General features: G+C 42.1%; 1 protein-coding gene across 4 annotated transcripts in view; it reads right to left on the reverse strand.

Annotated features, from left to right (window-relative positions):
• Positions 1-20912, reverse strand: part of MGAT4D (MGAT4 family member D) — a 263615-nt gene that overhangs the window by 108594 nt on the left and 134109 nt on the right. For all 4 annotated transcript variants that reach the window (XM_033939678.1, XM_033939670.1, XM_033939662.1 and 1 more), the window contains one exon: positions 2804-2918. In XM_033939678.1, coding sequence (XP_033795569.1) covers positions 2804-2918 — 115 coding nt within the window. The remainder of the gene's footprint in view (positions 1-2803; positions 2919-20912) is intronic.

Raw genomic sequence — 20912 nt, forward strand, 5'->3', positions numbered from 1 at the left:
TACAATCAACATATCTCTCATCAGGATTCATCAGGTATAGCGGTAACATTTGAAAGACATACAGCAGACAAGAGACCACGATCATGTTATATCAGGGGTCTCAAAGTCCCTCCTGGAGGGCCGTGATCCAGTTGGGTTTTCAGGATTTCCCCAATGAATATGCATGAGATCTATGTGCGCGCACTGCTTTCAATGCAGATTCATTGGGGAAATCCTGAAAATCTGACTGGATTGCGGCCCTCGAGAAGGGACTTTGAGATCCCTGTGTTATATAAATGAATTCTTCCTAACAAAGACAAGAGATAAGAGCATCATAGACTGAGTCTGGCATGTACGTCCCTCAAAAGTGCTCTGATAATCATTGTATATAATTGGGATAGATCCCCTGGAATCCAAACTCCTAAACAGTGCAAGGCGTTATCCTCTCAAGATAAAGGAAAACTACTCTTCCAGCAGTCTCTGGTTTCTGTGAGTACTAGTATTTATTTGGTTTTATATCCTGTCCTCCCAGAAGAGCTCAGAATGTGTCACAAGTTTACATACCTAATAAAGCCTATTTATGCAAAGTGATGGTGTTTGACCAAAATGACCAAACATAGTTAACAAAGCATGGTAAAACATAATATGACAAAACATAGCATGGCAAACATAGTATTAACATGGTTAACCTAGTATGACACGACATAGCAGAAAGAGTAAGGCAAGTGTAATATGATAAAACCTAGCATGATAGACATGGAACGGCAAACATTGTGTGGCAGACATAGCAAGAGAAATTGTAGCATGATAGACACAGCATGTCAAACATAATGTGGTACATATAATGTATAGTGTGACAGAAATGGTGACAGTATGACAAAGTGTGGCAAAACATTGTAGGACAAAACATAGAATAGAAACATAGAAACATGATGGCAGATAAAGGCCAAATGGCCCATCCAGTCTGCCTATCCGCAATAACCATTATCTCTTCCTCTAAGAGATCCCACGTGCCTATCCCACTTTTCTTGAATTCAGACACAGTCTCCGTCTCCACCACCTCTTCCGGGAGATTGTTTCACGCATCTACTACCCTTTCTGTAAAAAAGTATTTCTTTAGATTACTCCTGAGCCTGTCACCTCTTAACTTCATCCTATGCCCTCTCATTCCAGAGCTTTATTTCACATGAGAGAGACTCTTCTCATGCGCATTTACGCCAAGTAGATATTTAAATGTCTCTATCATATCTCCTCTCTCCCGCCTTTCCTCCAAAGTATACAGATTGAGATCTTTAAGTCTGTCCCCATACGCCTTATGACGAAGACCACGCACCATTTTAGTAGCCTTCCTCTGACTGACTCCATCCTTTTTATATTTTTTTTGAAGATGCAGCCTCCAGAATTGAACACAATAGTCTAAATTAGGTCTCACCAGAGTCTTATGTAGGGGCATCAATATCTCCTTTTTCCTACTGTTCAAAGATGTATCATGACAATGTGTCGGCGAGTGCTGAAATCTCTGAACCCTAAACCATACTGAATAACATGTGTGAAGGAACTGAAAGAGGCTGACAAAGCTAAACGCGTAAATTACTGTATATGGTTGCTGACTATGATTGCTGATGGACATTTTGACCAATTGCTGTACTTCATAATGGACAAAACTTGGTTTCATTTATCAAGTGACTTAAATTCTCAGAGTATGAGGTACTGGTCCACTAAAAATCCCCACTTAACTCACAAAACACCACTTCAAGACCAGATAAATGGCGCTTGGTGTACTGTGTCAGAACATGAATAGTGGGCCCAATTTTCTTCAAACCAACTGTGAATATCACGGTTTACCTGAACATCTTTGAACAATTTTATGACCAACACACACCAGAAGAAAAAATGTACTGCTTTTTCTAACAAGATGGGGCAACATGCCACAACTCACGCGACACACTGGCATAGGTTCATTAACTGTGTACAGAGGAGCGAACTGTGAGCAAGAGGTTATGGCCATCATGTTCCCTGGACTTGTCCACATGTGATTTTTATCTGTGGGGAAACAATCCATTTGCTCATTCATCTTGTCATCTATCACCGAAGGTCGGGCTACTTTTCTGTGGCTCACCCTGTACTTTTGAGATCCAAAGCAGCCTTCTTTTCCTCTTACTTTTACTTACTTGCCACACAATGTTTCCCCATACTGTGGTTGCAGAAGAACTTACACCTGGGAGAAAAAAGAAAGAACAGAAAAATCCTACCAAAGCAATGCCCTATTCCTGGTTGGCTAGGGGTGGGAGGGAGGGAATTAACCTGAAGGGTCACCTATGGTGTCTGATCTCTCAGAGTTCAGTCTCAAACTAAGAGGCTGAATCCAGCCAGAGGTCTCTCCTCAAGGAGTGCTTTTCAGCTAGGGTGAGAAGATTCACATTCCCATGTAGTGCGCTTGGCCCAACTTAAGAGTTTTCCAGGCCTCTCTCCCATTTACTACTCCCCAAAGTTTCAAAAAAAATCCTAAACATATCCAAAGAAGCCTTTTAATCAACAGTTCTCGCCTCAAGCAAATATATGCAAATTATATATGTAGTACACAGGTTGCTGTGAAAACTATCTTTAATGCTGAGCTTCTACAACCTCTCTCTCAGAACCAGGCTTACTGAGGGCTAGGCACTAGGCCAGCATTCTTCCCCTCAAGGGAAGTCTGATCTCTAAGAAAATCCTCAGAGCTCATGTCTTAAATATTTGTACATGACAAGTGGCGCAGTTTTCTTTTAAAGACTGCAAACATATATAAATACTAATAAATATTTCAGTAAAGCTAAATGCAACTTACCAATGAATCCTAACTGTGAGAAGTCCAGAATCATCCAATCATCTGAGGTTTGCTCCATAGCAAATTTCTTTATGGACTGGAAATACCCAGGCTTGGCAATAATATCATCCTCTAGCTGAAAAAGTATACCCATGACCATTACACTTACATATGTTTGACATGCTGTGTCTATCATGCTACACTGTGTGGATTAAATATTCTCTAATCAATAAGCATAATGCCTGTATTTATTCTTTAAAATTACTACATGACTTGCATGTGCTATATAATTTAGGCAGTAACACTTAAGCCAGTTAACAGTGACTCCTTAGTCTTAAAAATGATGTTTGGAGCCCCACTCCTCCTTGGTGGAATACTGCAGTCTACGCTTTGTAGGTTACATTTGCTCATTTTTGTATTGTGGATAACACTGAAACAATGAATTTACATTCTTTCATTTTCTTATTATACCACAACTTTCTATTTCCATAAGCCTATTTATATCACAATAAATTAATTATAATCAACAATCCCAATACAGTCTTAACTTATAAGTCTAAATCTAAATCTAAACCTTAGGTTTGTATACCGCATCATCTCTACATTCGTAAAGCTCGACACGGTTAACAAGAGTTAGGGTAGAAAGGAACTCCAGTGGAGGGAAGAGGCAAAATGAAGAGAAAATTTAGAGGACTAGAATAACCAGAGAGGGAGGAGGAGTTACATTTTTGAGAATAACCAGGTTTTCAGACGTTTGCGGAAGAGTTGGAGGGAGCTCAGATTCCTAAGAGGGGAGGTAAGGTTGTTCCAGAGCTGAGTGATTCTGAAAGGGAGGGAAGAACCTAGTTTTCCTACAAGTGAAATGCCTTTTAGAGAGTGAAAGGAAATTTTCAGTTTTTGGGTGGATCTGGCAGAATTGGGGTTAGAGGAGTTCCAAGAAAGAGGAATGAAGGGAGGGAGAATACTGTGTAGGATCTTGAAAGTGAGGCAGGCACATTTGAAGTGGACTCTGGAGATAATCAGAAGCCAGTGGAGCTTGGATAAAAGCGGTGAGACGTGGTCGAATTTGCTTTTTGCGAAAATAAGCTTAGCAGCGGTATTCTGAATCCACTGGAGTCTTTGAAGGTTTTTCTTTGTTAGGCTAAGGTAGATAGAGTTGCAGTAGTCCAGTCTGGAAAGGATGGTGGATTGGACAAGGACGGCAAAGTGTTTTTGATGGAAACAGGATCTCACTTTTCTCAGCATGTGAAGGCTGAAGAAACATTTTTTACAGCAATTTAAAATGGTTTATGTTATGATTTATTATTTATAATCCGCCTTATTCCAAGACAGAACAAGATATACAGCATAAAAATAATGAGAAGGGGTCAAGTTATAAGGATTAAAGTATGCATTAGAATTTTACACAGAGATGAATATGTTTCTCCTGCAATATTCAGTGACAGTGTCTGAAGTAGAGAGGACCTTTGCCTACTTCTGCTCCTTAGAGGCCTTATCTGTGACTCGCTGAACTGATGCAACTTGGACCTATTACAACACTTGCTTTTGCCCAAAGCTTTTATCAAGGGCAAGATGCCACTTTTAAACACTGAGGTGTCAGAATATTCTGGGGGCCACCAGCAAGAAGCCAATGTTCCTGAAATTCCCCCTGAGGTGACATCAAGGGGATATTTCTGGAGATGCACAAGTCAAGAGGTTGGAACAGGAGGCAAGGAATACATTATCTTCCAAGGTAAACCCTAGGTCCAGAGGGTATAAAGATGCATCTCCAAAAAAGACTCGGAGGCTTCTAGCTACAGCTCTCTAAGGAGGGACCTCATGCTGGAGGTTCCTGGATACTGCTCTCACTCATGCCTGTCTGAAAAACTCCCCAACCCTCTACTTGTTCTGTTTGTTTGTTTACTAGATTGTAAGCTCTACTGAGCAGAGACTGTCTCTTGAATGTTTTAATGTCTAGTGATGCGTAGAGAATGACACGGTGACAAAATTCATCACTGTCCCCGTCTCCGCGGATAACCGCGGGAAATAATCCGATGCCATTTTCTAGTGTCTATTTCAACCTCGGTCCTTCTACACCAGCATTCTTCAAAGCAAAGCTTGCGGGTCAGTGGTTGTGTCCAATTATACTCTGATTCTTTCCTCTCTCCTTAAAGAATGACCTGAAGATGGTTTCCCGCGGTTATCCGCAGGGATGGAAACGGTGATGAATTTTGTCACCGTGTCATTCTCTAAATTGCGTTATGTCTAGCAGTACTATAGAAATGATAAGTAATAGCAGTAGTAATAAAGGCCATGCTGCTGGTTCTTGTTCCTGAGGCTTGTTGACTATGCTATGCAGTGAAATAGTGAGGGTAGGAGGCTTCCAAGGCTGTGACACCCCCGTGCCTTCCTCTCCACCCCTCCCCCGCACCACCCTCCCTCCCCCCCCGCTCCTTCTGCACCACACTCCCTCCCTTACCAACCACGTACCTCTTAAAATCTTCACCAACGCGAGCAGCTTCTCCAGCCTGCTGTTCACCCTGGCTTTCCCTCTGGTGAAGATTTTAAATAGGTACTGGGGGGATGGGGAAGGAGGGACATGAGCATGTTGTGGGGGGGGGGGAGAGAGGTGCCTACGCCCCCACCAAGACGGTGCCCAGTGTGGTCCCCCCCCTTACTACACCACTGATGCTATACCGGAGCTGCCACCCCTCAGGTATGTGACAAAAGTCTGAAGAGAATAGCCAGACCCAGGCTGTAGCTGTTCCAGCATCCTGTACTCCTATTGCTGCTGCCCATGAGACATCTTTCATGCACAATGTTGGGCTGTGCATCGCTTCAGAGCTCCAGTGGACTTAGAGAACTTCTCTGCACTAAGTGCTGGGCATTGCTCCAGAAGCTAAGCATTGCCTGAGTGACATCTCTTCTGCACACAGGTTGTATCAGTTCTTGTGTATTCTGGGGTTAGGTCAGAAGGCAGGTTTACATTGCATATAGGGAACTATGTTTTACTTCCTAAATAATTCATGCAATAGTGGATTATTGCATTCCCTAAGCATCCTAGCTTGCCTAGTACTTATCATTATTATTTGCTACGTGCTATAAAAATAAATATTCTATTTTGCTAATACACATTCTTGCATGTCATGAATTCTACTTGCACAGGGGGTTTGGATTTGGATCTTTAGGAAATATAGATTACCATATTCCAGAGTGCTACCTTATTAGATAGTCTGTGTTCCCAGTGCCCTGGTCTTCCAGGCCATATAAGCAACCCCTGTGGACTTTAATATGCTTACAACACGATGCCATGCTGAAGAACCATGGGATGGAAGGAGACGTACATAGATGGATCAGAAATTGGTTGGCTGGTAGGAGGCAAAGGGTGGGAGTGAAGGGCCACTACTCTGACTGGAGGAGGGTCACAAGTGGTGTTCCGCAGGGGACGGTACTCGGACCGCTGCTGTTCAATATATTTATAAATGATCTAGAAACTGGCTCCATTCCATGTGAGCTATTTTCTACATGTGGCGTATCCGAGGATGCATCCTTTGGTGTCTCATTACCCCATTTTTACGCCGGCCAGAAGAACATGGAGATGTGTCTGTAAAACAGCCAAATTGTCTTCTAGGGTGTCTTTATATTTGCCTATACTGGGCAATGGAGCTTTCCAGCTGGGCATGCAAAATGCCACCTTTCTTAGGTGGCAAGCACAAGGTCTACAATATCTTTTTCACCTGTTTTCGGAGGAGGGGAGCCTGGTCACATTTGCCGAGCTGCAACGAACTTTTGACCTACAGGCTAATGATCTCTTCGCCTATTACCAGATCCGTCACTATGTTCAGTCCCTCCCAGTGGCTGCCCTTACTGAAGTCTGCAGGGAGGCGCTTTCGGAACTCTTCAGCCTTTCGATTTCATATTGTGGTGATCCGGGATTGCCAACCAAGTACGAATCTGGATATATTAGCGACAGCGTGGGCTGAGGACTTGCATTGCCAGTTGACTGCTCAACAGTTACAATGGGTCCTGAAGAACATTCAGAAGGTGTTACCCAATATTACTCACTGAAAATTGTTCTTAGACTTTACATTCCACCGGAACATGCAGCCCGGATGGGGATTACTGCGTCGCATTCTTGCCCGAAATGCAATCAGGCTCACGCATCTTTGAGTCACATGTTTTGGGCCTGCCCCGTAATCCAACAGTTTTGGAGACATCTTGGCCTATATACCACATCGCTTTGGGGAAGGCGATGGCTTCCGCAACCGAGGGCATTATTTGGATTTTATAATATAGCCTCGCCCAAACCCAGGGGAATATCAGCATTTATCTCCAGAGCCCTTTTGATGGGAAAAAAAGCCATCCTCACCAACTGGCTCTCCCGTGATCCCCCGTCATATGCACAATAGAGATCCCTAATGATAGTGCACGCAACACTGGAGAGACGCATGGTAGGAGACTTGACTCTTGGCCCGGGTCGCAAATTTTGTCAGGTGTGGGAGCACTTCTGGCAGGACCTCGCACCGCGTGCTCGCAGTAGACTTTTGAATCTTTAAGATTTTATTCCCACTCTCAGCTGTTGGACTGGCCATGGATTCTTGGGGAGGGGAGGGGAGGGGGGGGATGGGAGGGGAACTGATTATATTGTTGAAAATGTTATTTCCTGAATGGTACTACTGTTTGTATTTGCTTCTTACTGCTGGAATAATAAAAATCATTTAAACATAAATGATCTAGAAACAGGGATGAAGTGCGAAGTTATAAAATTTGCAGACAACACAAAACTATTAAGTGGGGTTAGGACTAAAGAGGACTGTGAAGATTTACAAAGAGACCTGAACAAACTGGGAGAGTGGGCGATGAGATGGCAGATAAACTTTAATGTAGAGAAATGTAAAGTCTTGCATGTAGGAAACAGAAACCTGATGTAAAGCTATACGATGGGAGGGTTGGTAATGGGTGAAAGTAGCCTAGAAAAGGACTTGGGAGTACTGGTGGACAAGACAATGAAGCTGTCAGAACAGTGTGCAGCAGCCTCTAAGAAGGCAAACAGAATGCTAGGTATTATCAAGAAAGGTATTACAACCAGAACGAAAGAAGTTATCCTACTGTTGTATCGGGCGATGATGCACCCGCATCTGTAGTACTGCATCCAATATTGGTCGCCGTACCTAAAGAAGGATACTCAAGATGGTTTAGAAAAGAGCAATACGATTGATAAAGGGTATGGAAAACCTTTCATATGCTGAGAGATTAGAGAAACTGGGGCTCTTTTCCCTGGAAAAGCGGAGACTTAGAGGGGACATGATATAGACATACAAGATCATGAAAAGCTTAAAGTGGAGAGGGACAGATTCTTCAAACTTTCGAAAACTACAAAAACGAGAGGGCATTCAGAAAAATTAAAAGGGGACAGATTCAGAACCAATGCTAGGAAGTTCTTCACTCAAAGAGTGGTGGACACCTGGAATGCGCTTCCAGAGGGTGTGACAGGACAGAGCATGGTATGCACGGTATTGGGGTTCAAGAAGGGATTAGATAATTTCCTGAAGGAAAAAGGGATAGAAGAGTATAGATAGAGGAATACTATACAGGTCCTGGACCTGATGGGCTGCCGCGTGAGCGGACTGCTGGGCATGATGGACCTCTGGTCTGACCCAGCAGAGGCAATGCTTATGTTCTTATGTTCTTAAGTGCAGATGCAGTTAATTTGAGCTTCTGGGCCCCGACTCCCCAGCCCATATTCCAGGAATAACTTCAATGCCCATTTTCCTAGAGTGACTTTTCTTCTCGTGGTATTCACATTCTGCTTATCTTGTAAGACAGCACAGAGACCATGATAGCAAAAGTTCAGGAAGTGACATCAGAGAAAGAGCCAATGCTAGCGCAACAGCAGCTTGGGGGCTGCTGGTCATGCCATGAATGTTACAGAGGAACAGAGGAAGGGAAGCAGCTTGCACGCACAGCAGTGGGGGAGAAGGGCAGAGAGGAGGATGGGTGGCTGTGTCCTCACCAAAACGGCACCTGGGGCAGACCACCCCCGCCCCCCTTTCTACTCCACTGCTTTCAAACTTTTTAAGGTCACATGGAGCAAGATCTGATGAGTAGGGTGGATAATCTATGCCAGGGGTGTCAAAGTCCCTCCTTGAGGGCCACAATCCAGTCGGGTTTTCAGGATTTCCTCAAATGAACATGAATGAGATTTATTAGCATACAATGAAAGCAGTGCATGCAAATAGATCTCATGCATATTCATTGGGGAAATCCTGATAACCCGACTGGATTGCGGCCCTCGAGGAGGGACTTTGACACCCCTGGTCTATGCACTGAAATTTCAATTGTGTCAAAACGTCCATCGTTTTGCCATTCTTGTGAGCAGGTGCATTGTCTTGCAAAAAGAGAACTTCTTTCCGCAGCTTACCTCTCCTTTTTTTTCTTTTAATGCCTCTTTTAATCGGCAAAGCAAGTTACAGTTGTATTCTGCATTAACTGTTTGGCCCCTTGGAAGATAGTCAGTCATTACAACACCTTCCTGGTTCCAAAACACTATGGCCATGACCTTTCCTGCTGACTTTTGGGTTTTGAATTTTCTTGGCCTTGGAGAATCTGAGTGCCGCCATTTCATGGACTGTTTTGTCTCAAGATCATTTATTTAAAAATTTATATACCGTATTTTAGTTATACGGTTTACATAATATCAGGCATATTTTAAATATTACAAATTACCATACTTTAAAAAGCAGTGAGAAGGCACAGAAAACATTTTCAGATCATTCTAAATATATGATCTCAACACAAGAAAGCATTAACAAACAGTTGGGTTTTTAACATTTTCTTAAAATTCATCCTAGCAGTATAGAAATTCCTGTCAGTGGTTTCCAAAGCTTTATACCTGTAGCCATGTTTTATTGACAGTAACTAATCATTCCAAAAAGTTGTAACCAGCTTGCTGAAAATACTGAAAAATCAACTTCGAAGTGTCCTCTTGACGTCGTTTCTTGTCAGCATTCAAACATTTCGGCACCCACTTGGCTGACAGCTTCTGCATACTCAGCTGCTCGTGGATTACACACCCAACACATTTCCTAGATATCTGAGGTGCCTCAGCAATTGTTTTAGCCAATATTCGCCAATCTGCCAAAATCAGATTATGGACATGGTCAACAATTTCAGGAGTTGATCTCGCGTACTTTACAATCATCTCGGCAACATCTTCTTTCGGTTCCATCTGTTCGTCAGTTATTTTATGACACAACTCGCAAAACAATTTATTCTGTAGTTGCTCCTACTCTATGGAATGCCCTCCCCTTAGAATTAAGACTGGAAATTAACTCTAATCATTTTAAAACTAACCTTAAAACCTCTCTCTTTAAGGATGCTTTTGAGATTTAGTTAAATGGATTACCTAAGGCTGTTATAGGGGAAAGTACCCTACAGGGATTCAAGACAAGGTCAAACAAGTTCCTGCTGAACCAGAACGTGTGCAGATAAGGCTAGACTCAGTTAGGGCACCTATGGGCCGCCGCATGAGCGGACTGCTGGGCACGATGGACCACTGGTCTGACCCAGTAGCGGCAATTCTTATGTTCCCCTTCTCCATATCGTTCTTCCCATTACCTTTTCAATTTTTTTATTTTATAAATTGTAAACCTTCCCCCTTTTTCCTCTTGTTCCATGTTGTCACAATTCAAATTCACATATACATGTCCTTTCCCCTGTTATTAATTATTTTTTGTTTGTTTTAAAAATTGTTTTATATTGTAAACCGCTTTGGCATTAAAGCGGTATATCAAACCATAATAAACTTGAAACTTGACACTGTATGAGGCCTCCCAGACCTTACTGCATCTTTGGTCTTGAAATCTCAATGCTGAAAGTTTCCACATCAATTCTTCACTGTGGAGTATGATAGGCAATTGTCACTCAATGTTTGCATCATAGATTCATGGATATCTTGGGAATCAGCCACCCTAAGAGCCAAAGACAAAGTACGCAGCTTAGGGGTGGATCCTTGACAGTGACCTTTCGCTCTCTGACCATATCTCCCAAGTAGTATCCACCTCATTCTACTACCTCTGGCAACTACGGAAAATCAGACGATACTTCTTGGAATCGGACTTCTCTCAACTACTTTATGCATTAGTCCTCTCCTATATGGACTACATATAGGCTACAACGAGTGCAAAATGCCACCATCCAACTTCTGAAGAATCTACACATATGAGACCCGATCACCCCCACATTGTGCACTGCCCACTGGATGCTGATCAAGAAACGATGTATATTCAAAGGTCTAGTAATGGCCAACAAACACTTCCACTACATAGTACTGGCCTGTATGGCCTACAAAATTCTGCCCTATGCATCAAATCGACTGCTTCATTCGCAAGAAGAAAAGCGATTAAACACACCCTCAGGATGCACCCTCCATCTTGAAAATGCCCGAGAAAGATCTTACTCACACTACCTACCATGCCTCTAGAACTAACTACCTACCCACATAATATCATTAGAATGTCGACTGAACTTCAGAAAGGCAATAAAAACTCACCTCTTCCCCTGGTCCTCTGAGTGCGTGCCAATCCAAATCTCCTGAAACTTCTGAACAAGTGCCCTAACCCTCCACTGTCTCGAGTCTCAAACGTTATGTGCTTCGTCTTATGCCTGACCATGACTTTGTCCATCAAGAGCTGCAAAACCATGCAGAAACTGACAATCCGGAAACTATGTGGTCAAACCTAAAATCCATCCTGAACGAAGCATCTAGCCACTACGTAAAAACAGTAAGCAAACGCAGGAGAAACAAAAAACCACAATGGTTCAACAAGGAAATTTCTGACCTCATTAAAATGAAAAAAGAAACATTTATTACCTACAAACATCTTGGGAAAAGGGAGGCAAAAGAAGAATATCAGGCCAGATCTAAGGCTGTCAAAAAGGCAGTCAGGGAAGCCAAACTTCAAACAGAGGAAGATCTAGCACGGAACATTAAAAAAGGGGACAAATCCTTCTTCAGGTACATTAGCGACAGGAAGAGAAACAAAAATGGAATAGAACGCCTTAAGAAATCAGATGGAAACTACGCAGAATCTGATACTACCAAAGCAGAACTGCTAAACGAATACTTCTGCTCAGTATTCACCTGTGAAGCACCGGGAGATGGTCCGCAACTACAAATAAGAAACAGCCAAAATGACCTGTTTCGTGACTACGAGTTTACACCTAGTAATGTCTACCACGAACTTTCAAGACTCAAAGTAGACAAAGCTATGGGGCCAGACAATCTACACCCCAGGGTACTCAGGGAGCTGAGTGAAGTTCTGGCTGAACCACTATCCGTACTCTTCAATCTTTCCATGCGCACGGGAATAGTACCCCTAGACTGGAAAACAGCTAACGTAATTCCACTCCACAAAAAGGGCTGCAGAACGGAGACAGGAAATTACAGACCGGTGAGTCTTACATCCATAGTGTGCAAACTCATGGAAACACTGATCAAACAGGAACTTGACAAAATTCTAGATGAAGAAAATCTACGTGATCCACATCAACACGGATTCACCAGGGGAAGGTCCTGCCAATCTAATCTGATTGACTTCTTTGATTGGGTGACCAGTCATCTGGATGCCGGTGAGTCCCTTGACGTGATATACTTGGACTTCAGCAAAGCTTTTGATAGCGTTCCACACCGCAGGCTGTTGAACAAACTAAAATCGATGGGATTAGGGGATACATTCACAACATGGGTAAGGGATTGGCTAGATGGTAGGCTTCAAAGGGTGATGGTAAACGGTACCCCCTCCAAAACGTCAGCAGTGATGAGTGGAGTACCTCAGGGCTCCGTCTTAGGGCCGATTCTATTCAATTTATTCATAGGAGATTTGACCCAAGGACTTAGAGGAAAAGTATCACTGTTTGCCGACGATGCCAAACTATGCAACATAGTTGGCAAAAGCAGCGTGCCTGACTTTATGACGCAGGACCTAAGACAGCTTGAACAGTGGTCATCAACTTGGCAGCTGGGCTTCAATGCTAAAAAATGTAAAGTAATGCACCTAGGCAAAAAAAATCCACACAGAACTTACACACTAAATGGTGAAACCTTGTCCAGGACTACGGTGGAACGTGATTTAGGAGTGATCATTAGCGACGATATGAAGGCTGCCAATCAAGTAGAGAAGGCATCGTCCAAGGCAAGACAAATGATGGGCTGTATCCGTAGGGGTTTTGTCAGCAGAAAACCTGAAGTCATAATGCCGCTGTACAGATCCATGGTGAGACCTCATCTCGAGTATTGTGTTCAATACTGGAGACCACACTACCGAAAAGATGTGTTGAGAATTGAGTCGGTTCAGCGAATGGCTACCAGGATGGTTTTGGGGCTCAGGGAACTCACGTATGAAGAAAGGTTAAAAAAACTGAGGATGTACTCACTGGAGGAGCGAAGAGAGAGAGGGGACATGATTGAGACCTTTAAGTATATTACTGGGCGTATAGAGGTGAAAGATGATATCTTCAGTCTTACAGGGCCCTCAGTAACCAGAGGACACTTGCTGAAAATCAGGGGAGGGAAATTTCAGGGTGATGCGAGGAAGTACTTCTTCACTGAAAGGGTGGTAGATCATTGGAACGAGCTGCCTCAGAGGGTAATTGAGGCCAGCAGCGTGTTAGATTTCAAGAGAAAATGGGATATTCATGTGGGATCTCTAGGAGAGTAAGAATCAGGGAGTGGGTCATTGGTATGGGCAGACTCGATGGGCTATAGCCCTTTTCTGCCGTCAATTTCTATGTTTCTATGTTTCTATGCCATGTTTTCTCATACAATGTTCTTCCATACTTTGTCATACTGTTTGCCATCTTTATCGTACTATACTAAACACCATATTACATAGAAACATAGAAGTTGATGGCAGATAAGGGCCATAGCCCATCAGGTCTGCCCACTCTACTGACCCACCCCCAAGTCTACTATCCTATGGATCCCACTCTTGGTGACAGGTTCCCTTGGCTTAACCCTCTAAGGGATCCCACATGGGCATCCCATTTGCTCTTAAATTCTTGCATGCTGTTTGCCTCGATCACCTGCACCGGTAGCTTGTTCCAAGGATCAACCACTCTCTCGGTGAAGAAATATTTCCTGGTGTCGCCATGAAATTTCCCGCCCCTGAGTTTGAGCGGATGCCCTCTTGTGGCTGAGGGTCCTTTGAGAAAGAGAATCTCTTCTTCCATCTCGATACGGCCGGTAATATACTTAAACGTCTCGATCATGTCTCCTCTCTCCCTACGTTCCTCGAGTGAGTACAGCCGCAAATTTTTCAGCCTTTCCTCGTACGATAGATCCTTGAGCCCCGAGACTATCCTGGTGGCCATCCGCTGCTGGGTCAGATCAGTGGTCCATCGCGCCCAGTAGTCCGCTCACACAGCGGCCCCCAGGTCAAAGACCAGTGCCCTAACCGAGATCATCCCCACGTGCATTCATTCTGATTCAGCAGGAACATGTCCAACCTTGTCTTGAATCCCTGGAGGGTGTTTTCCCCTATAACAGATTCCAGAAGAGCAGTTCAGTTCTCTACCACTCTCTGGGTGAAGAATAACTTCCCTATGTTTGTACAGAATCTATCCCCTCTTAATTTTAGAGAGTGCCCTCTCGTTCTCTCTAACTTGGAGATGGTGAACAATCTGTCTTTATCTACTAAGTCTATTCCCTTCATTATCTTGAATGTTTCGATCATGTCCCCTCTTTTCAAGGGAGAATAAGCCCAGCTTTTCTAATCTCTCACTGTACGGCAACTCCTCCAACCCCTTAACCATTTTAGTTGCTCTTTTCTGGACCCTTTCGAGTAGTACTATGTCCTTCTTCATGTACGGCGACCAGTGCTGGATGCAATATACCAGGTGAGGGCATACCATGGCCGGATACAGCGGCTTGATAACCTTTTCTGATCTGTTCGTGATCCCCTTCTTAATCATTCTTAGCATTCTATTCGCCCTTTTCGCCACTGCCACACATTGCGCGGATGGTTTCATCGACTTGTTAACCAGTACTCCCAAGTCTCTTTCCTGGGGGGTATCTCCAAGTACCGCCCTGGACATCTTGTATTCGTGTATGGGATTTTTGATACTGACATGCATTACCTTACACTTATTCACGTTGAACCGCATTTGCCATTTCGCTGCCCATTTCTTGAGCGTGGTTATGTCGCGTTGCAGATCTTCACAATCCCCCTGCGTCTTCACTACTCTGAATAACTTCTTATCATCTGAAAATTTAATCACCTCACTCGTCTTACCCATTTCCAGATCGTTTATGAATATATTGAAGAGCATGGGTCCAAGCACCAAGTCTTGCGGCACCCCACTGATGACATTCTTCCAGTCCGAGTATTGTCCATTTACCCCCACTCTCTGTTTCCTATCCGCTAGCCAGTTTTTAATCCATGTGAGTATTTCACCCTCTATTCCATGGCTCTCAATTTTCCGAAGTAGTCGTTCATGCGGAACCTTGTCAAACGCCTTCTGAAAATCCAGATATACAATGTTGACCGGGTCACACTTGTCTATCAGCCTGTTTACTCCCTTGAAGAAGTGCAGCAAGTTCAAGCAAGATCATCCTTTGCTGAAACCATGCTGACTGGTCCTCATCAGATTATGTCCATCAAGGTGATCAATGATGCGGTCTTTTATCAGCGCCTCTACCATCTTTCCCGGTACCGAGGTCAGTCTCACCAGTCTGTAGTTTCCCGGAGCTCCCCTCGAACCTTTTTTGAAGATTGGCGTAACATTCACCACCTGCCAGTCTTCAGGAATCTTTTCCAATTTGATTGACAGATTGGCTATTAGTTGAAGCAGTTCAGCTATAGTCCCTTTCAGTTCCTTGATGATCCTTGGATGGATGCCATTTTTGCTGATACTGGGAGTAACGTCGCAAAAGAAATCTACTGTAGGGGCGTTTAATTTTCAAAAGGGTGACTATGATAAAATAGTTAAAAAGATCAGTTCAAAGGTTAGGACTGTAAACCAGGCATGGATGTTTTTCAAAAATACCATCGTGGAAGCCCCAACCAGATGTACTCCAAGTATCAGCAAAGGTGGAAAGAAGTAGAAGCAAGAGCCGGCGTGGTTAAAAGGTGAAGTGAAAAAGGCTATTAGAGTCAAAAAAACATCCTTTAAAGAATGTTAAAAGGATCCAAATGAAGAAAATAAGAAGAAACACAAGCACTGGCAAGTTATATGCAAAGCTTTGATATAGACAGCTAAGAAAGAATATGAAGAGAAATTTGCAAAAGAGGCAAAAACTCGTAGCAATTCTTTTAGGTACATCAGAAGCAGAAAACCTGCGAGGGAATCTGTGGGACTGTTGGATGATCAAGGAACAAAAGGGGCGCTCTGGGAGGATAAGGCCATAGAAGAAAGACTGAATGAATCATTTTCTTAGAAAAAGAACAAAGTATAACCAGGTGGAATGCTTCCAAAAGGGAAGCAGATGACAACAATTAGTAGCACATGCCAAGTATATCAAACTGCATAAGAAGTATAAAATACATATGTAGCAGGGGTAAATGATAGAACTGCTGAGCTAAATATAATAGCAAAGATATAACAAGTATAGCAATCATCCGTATAATAATAGTAGTATAAGCTAAAAAAGCGATATGTATATTAGAAGAATGAAGGATAGGTGTATAAAATACAATAGGTGTAGGAGTAGGTGAAAGAGAACATCAAAAGTCCAGTTTACAATAGTCAAGTAGTAATGACCAGGAGAATATCGAATTACGGCGTTCAGCAATGTGGCGCTCAAATTAATATGTAAACAGAGTTCAACCAATGATTAAAGTCTAGTTTTGAGAAATATTTCTAATTTTGTAGGATAACCTTAATAGCAATAAACAACAGGGATATTAATAGACGATCATGGTATACAGGTAATGGTGAGGATAGTGTAAGAGAACCAGTAACTAAAATATCAAAAGAAAAAAGCTCAGATATATGGAATATTTTGACAATTATTGACCAAACTGCAGTCCAAAATGTAAAAACATGGGGACAGGCATAAAGCATATGGTAAAGGGAACCATCAGGAGATTTGCAAGTCCAACAACAGCCGACATTTGATCGAATCAGTTTGGCAGATTTGTTAGGGGTCCAAAATGCCCTATGATATAAGAACAGGGCCGATTGTAAAAGTGAGGCTGAGCGTAAAGATTTTAAAAGTTTGGGCCAAATAGCTGACCAAGTATGCTCAGTGAATGACATTTGTAACATCGCATTCCATTTGGTTATGGAGTCTGATAGTGGATGATAGATAGTGGATTGTATGAATTTATACCATTTACTATTTAGAATCATGAAGGGTAAGTCAGATGATTTGTGCAGGGATGAGGGAGAAGGAAAGGCAGATTTGAGGCAGTGGTGCAACTGTACCCATTGGAAGTATTGGGAGGGGGGATTTGGAATTTGGCCATAATATCAGAGAATGAGATCCATTTATCTTCCATAATCAAGTGATCAAGATTCCATAATCCCTGTCGTTGCCACAGTTTCCATACAACTACTTCTCTATTAATTTTTATTTTTGGGTTGTTCCAAATTGGAGCTGAGATAGAGTCAGCCCACTTTTTATCAGAGTCTATATGACAAAGAGCTTGCCAGATGCTAAATATAATTGGGTTCGCTTTTGCAGGTGAAGGAAGGGTCATGATTGGAGCATATTGAAGGTAAAGTGAGTCTGTAATAGCGTGTTCTAAATGTAACCAAATGTTCAGCCATACAGATCCTTGTGTCATTAAAAAGGCAGCTGGGAAAAGCTGGGAAAATTAACTCCTCCCTGATCTTGAGGGCATTTCAATTTCCTAAGTGCGATTCTACCTTGCCATAAAAAGTCAACAAGAAGTTTTTCAATACGAGTGTATACGGAATGAGGGAGAAGAATGGGTAGCATACCAAGGATATAATTAATTTTAGGAGTGATCATCATGTGGATAGTAGAGAGTCTACCCCACCAGGAAAGATTGAGAGGTGACCATCCCCGTGTGCAAGTTTGAATTGTAGATAAGATAAACTCAATGTTAAACTGTAAGGTGGATTCAATAGAGGGTCCAAAATATAGTCCAAGATATTTGATTTTATTGGGGGACCATATGAAGCCCTGGGCGATAGCTTCTGATTGTGTATCAATGCAATTTAATGGTAAGATTTCTGATTTTGTGATGTTTAGTTTGTAGCCAGAAATTGTGGAATATAATCGAATTTGTTCTAAAACATAAAGCAAAGATTCTGGGGAAATATATAATAGTATATCATCAGCATAAGCTGAAAGTTTAACTGAAAAGGAGTTAACATGGAATCCTTTGATTCTAGTATTGTGTCTGATAGCGGTTAGGAGAGGTTCAAGGGCAAGATTAAATAGTAAGGGAGAGAGGGGACAGCCTTGTCTCGTACCTCTGGTTGGGTGGAAAGATTGGAAGAGATGGCCATTAATCATGATTCTCGTTTGTGGATGAGAATAAAGGACTCTGACCATATGGGTGAAGGATTCAGAGAATCCATACCATTTCATCATGTGGAATAGAAAATGCCATTCTATTCGATCAAAGGCCTTCTCAGCATCGAGGGCCATTATTAAGAGTCTGTCAGAGTGCGATGTGGCATAGTGAATGACATGTGATAATAGACGAGTGTTATTAGAAGAGTATCTATTATTTAGAAATCCTGACTGGTCGGGGTTGATAAGTTTGGGGAGAACAGATTGTAGGCGGGTAGTTAAATTTTTGTGAAAATTTTGGCATCAACGTTAATCAGGGAGATTGGGCGATAATTCTTCATGTCTTGGGGATCTTTGCCTGGTTTGGGGAATATGATGAGGGTAGCTTCAGTAAAAGAACCATGGGATTGACCTTGATCGCAGAGAGAATAAAAGAAGGACAACATATGGGGGAGTAAGGATGGTAAAAAGGCTTTATATAACTCTGTGGTTAGTCCATCTGGACCAGGGGATTTATTAGGAGCAAGGGAGTTAATGGCATCCATGAGTTCTTGCAATGTGAAAGTTTTATCCAACAGAAGATGATCTGTGGGTGAGGTAAAGAAAGGAAGGAGCCAGTAAGAGTGGTAGAGGGAGATGATTCTGAAGAATAGAGTCGTTGATAAAAGGAAAGGAATTTCGATGATATGGTGGAGGTACCTATGAGGAGTTTGCCAGCTGAGTCTTTGATGGATATTATTGAGGTTTTATCGGTGGATTTCTTTAAATAGTTCGCTAAGATGTCCAGGTTTATTGTTATCAGCATAATATGTGGATGCTTGAATGAAGACGGATTTGGCAGCTGAGCAACTGAGAAGAGAATTGTATTGTAGGCGAAGCTTACGGAGATTAAGGAGTGCAGGAATATTAGTTAAATCTGAGAGGTGTAACAATTCTGCTTCATGAATGCGTTTTTCTAGGTCCCTTTGAAGTTGTTTTTTAATAGAGTGGACTCGAGTGGAAAATTGAATAATGGTTCCTCGTATGAAAGCCTTAAAGGCATCCCAGGTATTAGTCCAGTCAGTATGAGAAGGGAAATTAAATTTGAAAAATTCGTCTATAGCACTAATAATAATGTCTTTGAAATTGTCCTCATCAAGGAGGGAGGAGTTGAATTGCCAGTTTAATTTGGGGGTCCAGAGAGAAATGATTACAAGTCAGTATAAGTGTGGCATGGTCAGATATGGTAATATCTTTGATATCTATGACTGATATGATCCATTAAGGACGAACTGGTGAGAAAATAATCAATTCTGGAGTATGTGGCGTGAGGGGCTGAGAAAAATGTAAATTGATCAACATCTGGGTGATATAATCTCCAAGGATCAATGAGCTGTAATTGAGAGATAATATCATGTAATGCATACCAAGACTTTGTTTTCTTGTAAGTGGCATGAGATTTCCTATCATGGTGAGGATCTAAGATAAGATTAAAGTCTCCGCCCATTATGAGAGGTGTGTTCGGGTCTTGAAGAATGTGGTTAGCTAAATTGTGGAAGAAGTCAGGTTGGTCTACATTGGGAGCATATATGTTGATATGCGCAGAGTTTGATGAGAGATATTAAGTGTGGCACTAATCCAGTGTCCGTATGTGTCATGAGAATTATTCCCAATTGAAACAGAAAGGTTTTGTTTAATAAGGATGAGAACATCATTTTTCCCGTTGACAGTGGGTGAGAATAGGGGTGGAAAAAATCCTTTCTTAGTAAATTTAGCAGATTCGATGGAATTAAGATGTGTTTCCTGAAGATAAATAATGTCAGGTTTTATATCATCTTTAAATAGGATAGAATTTTGCATTTCTTGATTGCATTATTAAGACCTTTGACGTTGAGGGAAGCTATTGAAAGAGACATAGGAAAGCATAAAATAAAGCATGTAAATGCATTGGCATATTATAATGAAGGAGCTCATACATGGAAGCGAACGTGTACACAGCTGAGGACATACTTCTAGATAAAGAAAAAGCAGTTATGTTCAGAGTATTCATTGAAAGGCAGTAAGCAGCAATAAAATATACTATAAGGCAGGTGAAGTTGGATCGCTGCAAAATTGCAACAGGCACTGAGCAGGGGTGTCTGGAGAACAGGACGACCAGACAGGCAGAAGAAAGACAGCATACCAGCAACCTAGAGGGACAAGTTATAAAAGTATCTTCTATAAAAAACAGATTGTGCCGTTCAAAAGCAATAGGGTCAATCAGGTTAATAAGCAGTGAAGGAGCAATCAACAGAACAAACAAGAGCAAAGTAGTAAGCTGCTAATAAAAATAAGTCAACCAGAACGTGTGAACATGTTCAGTGAATACTGAAACATTGCAAGGTAAACAATCAGTCTTTTAGTCAATCAAGCATCAAACAGTGAGATAAACAAGCAAGGATCAACAAGCTGCAGGAAAGATAAGCAGAACATGACAAAGTTATCTAGACTGATTGTAGCTGGCTAATGAACGCTAAGATAGTGTAGTAATAAACAATCAGTTAATGAGTCAATTAAGCAGCTACATGTGAAAGCGGGAATTGTAAATCAGACAGAGTCAATCAGAGTTGGAAATTTCTCTTCGATATAAGAGGCAAGGAGCTTAGGATCCGTGAAGTCTTTGGTCTGATTCATGAAGGTGACACGCAT

The sequence above is a fragment of the Geotrypetes seraphini genome, chromosome 1, assembly GCF_902459505.1.
Source record: "Geotrypetes seraphini chromosome 1, aGeoSer1.1, whole genome shotgun sequence".
In the NCBI taxonomy this organism is placed as follows: domain Eukaryota; kingdom Metazoa; phylum Chordata; class Amphibia; order Gymnophiona; family Dermophiidae; genus Geotrypetes; species Geotrypetes seraphini.